Source organism: Condylura cristata, unplaced genomic scaffold, assembly GCF_000260355.1.
Source record: "Condylura cristata isolate star-nosed mole 26May11 unplaced genomic scaffold, ConCri1.0 scaffold00028, whole genome shotgun sequence".
Lineage (NCBI taxonomy): Eukaryota > Metazoa > Chordata > Mammalia > Eulipotyphla > Talpidae > Condylura > Condylura cristata.
In genome coordinates this window covers 24,335,048-24,344,819 of record NW_004567129.1, presented here as the reverse complement: position 1 = coordinate 24,344,819, position 9,772 = coordinate 24,335,048, and the positions used below count along the sequence as shown (strand labels likewise).

The following is a 9,772-nucleotide window of genomic DNA, read 5'->3' as shown; positions in this document are numbered from 1 at the left end:
TCCTACTCATGGGATCCTCTCACTGTCGCCTCTGCTGGCTGGTGCCCAAGCTCTCCAGACAGGCTGATGGTCACCTCCCAGGCCACAGCTGCCCGTGGGTGAGTCTTCACAGCCTGGCCCCTGGAACCGTTACACTGAAAGAACCACAGGGCACTCTAATTCATGGTTTGACACTTGTTAGCCCACATTTAGTTCACAAGCACAAATGAAAGTGACCTTCCCGAATGTGGGAGCGGGGCAGAGAAGGGAGAGCCGTCCCTTTACGTGCTGTGGGTCTGTCCGTGGCAGCCCAGGTGTGCAGCTACCCAAAACACACACCAAAAACAGCAAGGTGAGTGCCAGGCACTCAGCATTCTGAGCCCACTCTTCAGTTCAGAGAGTTAGCTCCTAGATTAGATATCACTGCAAAAGAAAACAAGCACGAAGAAAAATAAGATAATTTCTTGGGGCTGATGTAACCTGTTCTGACCTGACATAACCCCATTCTCCCCACCCTCCCCACCGTAATAGTCATAGTACATGGGCTGGACGGCCATGTCAGGAGACGTGCTCAGCTCCCTGACCCCATTCCCCCTAAAGTCTGCATTCTCCCTGGAGCTGTTCACTGGCCAGAACTGCACGGTGGTCCCTTTTTGTCCCTGGAAGGATGTTTGGGACAGTCCAACCTGGGACAGCCCAGTGTATTTTTTCTCTGTCATGGCAGTGTGTGACAAGTGGCTGAAGAAGGGAATCGGGTTATTCCAGTGGTGGAAGGAAGACAGGGGAGGGCTGGTCCTCTTCGTCTTGGCCGTGATCCAGTCGCTGTAGTCTTCCACCCTGATGTACAGAAACAGGCCGGGGCACTCCTCACCGCCGTAGGACAGGATTCCTCTCAGCACCCACACGTTCAGATGCTGCAGCTGGCACATCATTGGGTTTCCTGGGTCACCCTGTGACAAAGGACAGATGTCTTCAGGTCTCGGAAAAACTTAAAAAAAAAAAACAAAACCAAAAAACACATCCTTGTGCGATTTGGACTAGACACGCTTTAGACTGGTTCTCTACTGAGAGTGGGGTCAATGATAGGATCCTCCCTCCAGCGAGGCAGCTGCCACCACAGATGCCGGCAAGGCGGCTTTTCCTCTCAGACACGGGATTTTTCGACTTGCACTCTGCCTGCAGCTTCCTGGCTCACATTTCATGTTCTTGCCTCCTTCCCATACTCAGACTAAATCCTCCCTCGCTTTTGGTTTTTCCTTCCTCAAAATGTTCCCTCTCCTCTTTTGGCCCAGGCCGCTCACATTTTCCCTGTTTTGCTTCCATCCTTTGTTTAAGCTGCTCGCTCAGATCCCCTGGGGTCAAAGTCAGACTTCCTGGGGAGCATACACCAGGGAGGCCCGCTGCTCCCCCACCCACCTGTCTGCACACCTGCTCCCCAGGCCCTGCCCATGCGCCGGGCCTCTCCTGCGTCCTGCTAGCAGCTCTCTGGGGGCGGGAATTGTGCCCCAGAGGCCTTCCCTCACGTCAAGGGGGACAGAAGGCCAGCACACTTGAATTCTCTCTGAGCTAATGTGAGGATACAGTTGTCCGTAACCCATGGAGTGCGCAAGGCATGACGCCTGCCAGGCTGTGAGCACTTGGCAGAAACTACCTGTACTACCCGGGATCTAGAAAAAGCCACCATCTTTATGTGCAAAGATGAGACATGGGAAATGACTAAGCATCACTGACCTGCCTGCCCTGTCACCCCAGGCTGCCTTACACCTGCGCCTGCTCTCCCACCCTGCCCTGTGGCTGCCATCCAGGTTCCCCCAGAGAAGGTGCCATTCATAGGTGACCAGTCACCTTTGACCTGGGGGCCTACCTGCCTAGGAGAGATGAACAGTCACATGCTGTTCTTACTTTTTGGACTCAGGCATGGAGCGGGGTTGCAGCTGACCACAGGAAGCAATCCGGGCAGACTCAGCAGCATGAAGGAGAGTGGCTGAGTGGCTGCCCCGCAGTGAAAAACATCTGTAATGTGGCCATTCTTAAGCAGGGCGCTCTGAACACGGCGACTGACTAGTGCCTGGTGCGCAGTTTTATATTGAGCAATACAGCCAAATGCTCTTTGGAACAGCATGAGTCCCAAGTCACATGAATCCCAACCACAGCCTGGGTGGTTCGGTCATTTGGGGGTTTCTATAACAGAGGCATCCTCTTTTACTAAACCTCCCTTGCCCAGAGGACGCCGCACTGAAACAGAAACGCAGGAGGACTCTGCCAGTGGGGTGGCCTCCTGGCAGATATTCTGGACTCCCCGCTGTGCTTCGCATCAGACAGAGGGGGTGCCTGGTGCCCAGTGCCTGAGTCTTCACACTCTGCTCTTTCCACATCGCGGAAGGTAGCGCGTTCATCCCAGAGTTCTGGGTCGTTACCGTAGGACTGAGCAGGCCCTCATCTGCCCCCATTGTGTCTGCCTGGCCAAGAGGGTGTGATCTCCCCTCCTTTCACCAGCCCCCTTCCCATTCAACTGTGGTTGAGGAGCAAAAGAATGCAGCTGAGGACAGTTTGATGAACGATTTTGCCTGGTAGACACCCCAACAATCGCTGCATTCACAGCGATAGAAGATGCGGACTTCTCTTCCTCCTAACCTGGGGCTGCAACTTACAAAGCACAAGCAATGGAGACAAAAAGTACCAGATTCTGCTCTGGAACAGTCCAGTCCCCCACCCCCCACTGGTGAAGTCCCAGCATAGGGGGACAAAGGTCCTGACAGTTGTGGGGGGAAAAAAAAAACCCACCACAACTCTAGTTTTGAGTGAGTTCAGAGTGACTCCCTTTGTTGAGTTTCTGAGGACCCACTTGGCAGATGCTGAACTGGGGTGGTCTATTCTCCATGTGAGAAAAGTGACTCTGAGCATCTCTGGACACTAGAACACATTTCTGAGAGAGGAAGAGGCCCCTAGGTGGATGTGTCTTGGCTTATTTGTTTGACACGTTTGCATGAGCAATTCTGTTCAGCAAAGGTGTCTACAGGTGTGCTGCAGTTAACAATGATCTGATTTGCAAGAAAATTTAAATAAGGGATCATCATTTAGAGTAGAAACAGCTTACCTTTGCATATTCCTTTGCATCTAAGATGCACTTAAAAAATTAACACCTCTGAAATGGGGTTTATTATCTTTTTATTGATTGCTACTGGGTTTAATTGGCAGTTATTTTTTCCTCTCTTTTGGTATTACATCAATTACATTCTACAATTGCTTAGATTTGATAACATGTTATGGTACCAGGTTGTCGGAATGGCGGACAGCAGGATTTATTAAATAGCTATGCCTTCTATTATGTTTTAACACATCACCTAATTTAAAAAACCATTAAGGTGGTCCATCTGGCAGAAAGCCCAGTACAAAGCAGTCACTCAAATACTGACTCACCTTTGGAAGGGCAAAACTTAATGCTTCACGAAAGACAGTCCTTTATGTTTTTATAATAAAATGACTTCCAGAAAGAAATGTATGCACACATGTATTTTTTACCCTTTTTATAAAAAAAAAAAATTGCCCTAGGTCAACTGAGGGAGAAAAAAATCCCTGTTGGGGGAATCCTGAATGTTACTTGCAGAGTGAGTGAGTGATCAACATCCTAGAAAGACACTTTTTGAGCAGGGAGAGAAACCATGCTTGGCAATCGGGTTGGTCTCCAGATTTAATGAGCACTTAATGCTCATTGTGTGACCTGTTACTCATATGTTCTCTGTGGCTGGCTCTATGAGGGGACCTGGATTGGGTGTGTGTACCTTTCCTGAGGTAGAAGGGTAGCCTTCATCTGGGTGGACCACACTGCAGACATACTGAAGCGTGCACGGGTCTATGGTGATGGCACACAGGTGAACAGGTGGTGGGAAGCCTACGGGGATTACAACTGAGATGAAAAAAATGCACAAAAAGAAGAATGATGTACAAAATAAAAAATATATATATCTGCATGTGTGGTTTGGACCAACACTTTAAAATGTGTAGTTAGTAAAAAACATCTGTAATGTAGATGTACTTAATCATGCCACAATGAACGTGACAACTGGCTAATCCAGTGTGCAGATTTTTATTGAGCAATATGGCCAAATGCTCTTCGGAACAGCCATGAATCCCAAGTCACAGCTGCTGCCCTCACACGGTTCACCGCCCAGCAAGCGGGAGTCCCGAGGCTCAGTGTTTAGCTTCTACCCCCATCATATTCTTACCAAGCAGACAAAATCAATTTCTTTCTCTACATGATTGCCACATCCTGATTTCTGGATTTTGCGTAAGGGACACAGGTTCATGTCTTTCACGGAGATTTTCCTCAGGATACTCATCGTCATGTGATTTCCTGTCTGGACCATGCAACAGAGAGCCCAAGAATTATTAACAAGAAGACATTCCCTATGTCAACCCAACTGAAACTCATATCCTAGTGGAAATGCGTAGAAAATACTCTGATAGACCCCTTTTCCTCGTAGCTATCAGAACTTCGGTCTGAGTTTTTACTGAAAACTAACTTTGCTTTGAATTTGAATGTGGAGATACAGAGAGAACTTATTCCCCCTCCTCCTATACCTATAGAGAATACATCTCCTTGTTTCTTTGTTTCCCAAAGTAAAAGGAAAACAAAGATGGCTTAGACAAGAGAACAGTCAGCTCTAATTCAGGGTACAATGTCTTCTGGCCACTCGACAACCTGGCATTCATTTCAGACCGCATGCTACCTGTCTGTGAACTTCCAATTTGGATATAGGACTAGGAGTAAAAGGACCAAGTGTAACAACAGCCACAGAAAGGGTTAGCGCTAGAGATCCTGATGGATAGGTCAAGGCTGATTGGGTAAGCCCAACTCCAGACCCTCAAGCAACCTGAAGTATTAATACAAGCCCTAGCACAGTTCCTCCAAGTCACCCCATGGCTAGCACACACACAGCCTTCTCTAGGAGAAGGAAGCCATTAACTGCAGACGTAGGGTTCCATCCTGCCACCCAGCAGTTCTGCAAGGTTGGTGGTATATGCAGCTTTCTGCCGAGGAAGCAAATGGGCTTGACCAGGTCGTTGAACTGTATCGCCGTGTCTGTCTTCAGGAGGGCGATGTTATTGGCCATTGTGTCATTATCAAAGTCCTCGTGGATGATGATGGTACTGACTGGATACTCTTTGTGAAAAATCACTTTGGCATCCATCTCAGCTATGCCAACTATAGCAATAGCATCCTTCCTGGAAAGAGAGCAAGGGAATCTTGAGAAACCAAGGCACCAGAGAAACTTCATACTTTCCTGTTTTCATATTTTCTAGTTTTTTTTTTTTTTTTTTTTTTCCTAAAAACATTCATCTAATTCATCTTCCCTGGGATAAAGTTTACTCGAGTCTTTTGATACAGTCCCCGGGACATCTTTTCTGATTCCCTAGGTTATGCCTCCTTTAGGGGCCCACAGAATCTTGGGGAATTTTTCTATCTTAATACCTTATCCCTCCACCCAAAAAGAACCTGTTAATATTTGGTTGCTGATCATTTTCTTCTATGCACGGTATGTTAAAACACAGTTGTAGTAATAACAAAAGGGTAAACAAGACTCTTGATTAACACTTAACATTTTAATTCAAGCATCATTCCATTGTTCCATATTATATACTTTGTAAACACTCCAGAGAAATTCCAATTGTAATACTGATTGAGTTCAGTGAGCTATTTTCCTCTTGGGAGTCATCCAGAGAACTACAAGGACTACAAGAATGAGAAACACATACAAACCTCATAAAACTAAGAAACACTAGAGAATGCAAACCTCAGAAGCGGAGAAAGTTGGATGACAGCAGTGAAGGATGGCAGCAAAACGGTCCTAGATGTCATCTCCTGCCACAAGGTTAGTAAAAGCTGGTCAAACTAAAAGGAAGCCTCTACTGGAAACAGCTTGAAGAAGAACAAGACCACAAAAAACATAAGGGGCGCAGAAGACAGGACAGAAAAATAACCCAATGAAATGGGCATTAACCAAGATTCTTAAAGGCTAGAGAAGAAAAATGACACTCCTGGCAGTCAATGGAGGCAGCAGGCCAAAGCAACTAGAGAAAAAATACTTCAAAATATAATTTAAGAAAACTTTCTGGAACAAAACTTGAATCTACAGTTTGGAAGCTTACTCCATCTCCTAGGGGAGGAAATGAGACAGAGTGATCAACACTAAGACATTTCCTTGTCATCTCCCAGCCCGAGGAAAGAGATGTCACCCTCAGATACGGTAAATTGAGGAAAGCCTAATACGGACTCTTTACAAAGGGTGGGTGTAGGAAAATAACAAGAAACAGTCCTGTTGGCTGGGTATATGCCACTTCCAGATGATGTAACAACCACAGCGAGAGCTCTGGACAGTGGGCAACTTGGCTGGAGGAACAGCCATCTGCAGTACTTCTTGGGCATCCTAATCCACTCTCCTCCCTCCTTCTGACCTCTTCCTAGTGCTGCCCTTGACTAAACCCAACTGGTACCAAAAAGGTAAGAGAGCTTAATTGTGTACCCCATACTGGCCAGCCCCCCAAGGCAAGCAAAATAGAAAAGGGATCTTCATGGGTAAAAGGGCCAGCTGGTAAAATTTCTGGCCTTCCCAACAGACATATGAAAAAATGTTCAACATCACTCATAATAAGGGAGATGCAAATTAAAACCACAATGAGATACCACCTCACCCCCGTGAGAATGACACATCTTCAAACAACTAGCAACAACAAATGTTGGCGAGGATGTGGAGAAAAAGGAACTCTCCTGCATTGCTGGTGGGAATACAAACTAGTACAACCACTATGACTGTTTGGAGGTTCCTCAAACTGCTAAACATGGAGCTTCCCTACGACCCAGCAATCCCACTCCTAGGTATCTACCCAAAAGACACAAAAACACTGATTGAAAAAGATACTTGTACCCCCATGTTTATTGCTGCTTTATTTACAACTGGAAAAACATGGAAGCAGCCCAAATGCCCAAAAGTAGATGACTGGATTAGAAAGATGTGGTACATATATATAATGGAATATTACTCAGCAACCAAAAAAGAGAAACACATGTCTTTTGCAGCAACTTGGATGGCGCTGGAAAAGATCATGCTTAGTGAGATAAGCCAGAAAGAGAAAGAAAAATACCGGATGGTTTCACTCATAGCAGGAGTATAATGGACCAGGCGAGAAAATAACAAAAATAATGAACAACCATATACCAGAGACATTCTGTGGGGGTGGAGTGGGGAATGGGATCAAAAACGGGGGGGGGGGGAGGGAAATGCACGGAACTATGGTGGTGGCACAGGGGTGATTTGGTGATGGGAAACCCGCGGGGATTACAATCGAGATGGAAAAAAAATTGTGCAAAATGATGTAAAAGTAAACTTTGTAATAATAAAAAAAATACATAGAAAAAAAATAAATTTAAAAGAATGGTTAAAAAAAAATTTCTGGCCTTCAATGACAAAGAAGGAGTCATTGGGCATCCAGATAAAAACATATGAAGTCATCTTGAGTTCAGCCTGATAACCTATTGTCTGCCCCTGGGAATTTATGATAGTGAAATGGGGTAGTAGGATAACAGATTTAAGCATCCTAGGATGTATCACCTACATTGAAAGGGACAAGTCAGAACGGATTCCAAAATATTCACAGCAAGATTTAATACCAAAAGGCAGAGAGCAATTCCTATTAATTCCTTAAAAGGAAAGAATGTGTGGTCTATGAATTCTACATTAGAAGTGGCCATTTAAGTTAATGGGCAGCAACATATTTCTAAAGATGCAAAAGCCAAGGAAATAAGAGTTCCTGGGAGCCCTTGAAAAATCAGAAGACAAATTTCAGCCAAATTTTGCTGAATGAAAAACCCAACAAAAGGACTAACATTGTATTAAACTACTGAACTAAAATGAAAACTAAAGAAAAGTGTTTGAGATTAGAGATTGGAGTAAAAATATTGATCCTGGCAATAACCAAATGGTGTAACTAAATTTGAAGAGAGGTATATACATCAATTTCCTCACCTTTTGTAGGTGTCTACACATATCCCTTATGGATAATGTATAAAGTAAAGTGTGCAAATGTGTATATGATCAAGGAAAACACTAAGGCCCATATACAGGTGACAGAGTGGGGAATAAGTGAAGAGATGGAGATCCTGACACTGGTCACAATGTACTCTGGAGAGGCCTGTCCAGAAAGACACAAAGGATTTAAGTGTCATCCATGAAATTGTAACTCTAAGATGGACACCAGAACCCAAACACAACTGTCTAGATCTGTCAGAAAAGACACACACAGGTGATATCATGAAAAGAGAAACAAGAAGCAATAAAAATAGAAACCACAACCTAAGCCCAAAACAAGAAACAGGAGTTTCATTCTGAACTTCAATTCAGAGCAGAGCAGCATTAAATAAGGCAAAGAAAGTCACTTCCAGGTGGTCACAAGTCCAGACTACAGCGAGTTCAGTCTCATGGTTATAACTACCTACACTAAGGGACATAATGTTTACAAAGCAGAAAATGCAGACAATAGGAGGGAAAACATGTCAGAAGTGTGTTCATGAGAGGGGATTTTAATTTACCTCTTAGCCAAGGACAGGTCAAGTAGCCACCCTCTGCGATTTTATATACTGTACACCAGGGACAGAGAATGAACTTTTAAATTTACCTGTGGACCATATTCACACTTCCCACATATTAGTTACATCACCAAATTCCACAAGGACAGGTTCAACAAATTCCTGAATGTCTGCCTTGTATTAGAACTCAACCCTTGAAAGTCAGGGGGAAAAGAATACCAGGAAGCTCCCTACCACCTGGATATTTTAAAACAGTTTCATAAAACTCTGAGTGAAAGAGAAAATCAAAACCAAAACATCAGACTAAATAGAAAATAGCAATAATGAAAACACAACCAGAACTCAGAAGCTTTCTGGAGGGCAAGTCAGCAATAGTGCTTGAAGTTTTGCCCAGTCCTTATCACCGAGGTTGTCCATGCTCTATATGGGCATGTATGTGAAGAACCCGATGTGCAAGTAGATTTTCTGCTAAGAACAGGTTGGAATGACACAATGTGCATCATCTGAGGACTGTGTAACCATGGCACATCCATCATAGGACACTATGTAGCTGATGGAAAGAATGCGCTATACATAAAGACACCCTCCCCCCAAGCTTTCACAATAGAGTGAAGAAAGATAAGAGTGAAATATGGGCCCTCCCTGGTGGCACAAGGGGTTGGGAAGCAGCGCTGAAGTGAACCACAGCTGCTTCAGGGAGAGTTCAATCCCTGGCCCTGGAGGTGACCACATGGCACGGCAGACCTCTCCTGACCTGCGCGCTGCTGCTCCCGTCAGCAGTATATTTCAATACATCTGCCTGTTCTGCTCCTCACGCTGTCTCTGGTGAAGCCTCTCACCACCCCAGCACCTCTGGCCTGTACCCCAGTTCTGTATGCACAAATAAATCTTAAAAAAAAAAAGTGAAATACTGTGATAGGCTACAGCTGTTAAAGGAGAGGGTGTTATAGACTGAATTGCATCCCTCCAAATATTCAGGTGAAGACATAACCCTAGTATGACTGGGTTTGGAGATGGGTAATTAAAGAGGAAATTAAGATTTAATGAGGCCATACATGTGGGACCCTCATCCAATAGGATTGTGTTCTTACAAAAGGAGATAGAGACATCAGAGAGGAAAAGCCAGGCAAGGACGCAGTGAAAAAGCAGTGGTCTGCAAGCCAAGATCAGTCCTCAGGAGAGGACTACCAACACTTTGACCTTGGCCTG

The 9,772-nt window shown here is 45.0% G+C and overlaps 1 protein-coding gene across 3 annotated transcripts in view; it reads right to left on the bottom strand.

The window, feature by feature from the left end:
* Positions 1-384: 384 nt before the first annotated feature.
* The window catches only part of PRSS54 (protease, serine, 54), a 62,967-nt gene continuing 53,579 nt past the window's right edge, over positions 385-9,772 (bottom strand). For all 3 annotated transcript variants that reach the window (XM_004690240.2, XM_012730756.1, XM_012730757.1), the window contains 3 exons: positions 4,947-5,205; positions 4,206-4,337; positions 385-929 (listed from right to left, as the gene is read on the bottom strand). In XM_004690240.2, coding sequence (XP_004690297.2) covers positions 393-929; positions 4,206-4,337; positions 4,947-5,205 — 928 coding nt within the window. In that variant the 3' untranslated portion in view covers positions 385-392. The remainder of the gene's footprint in view (positions 930-4,205; positions 4,338-4,946; positions 5,206-9,772) is intronic.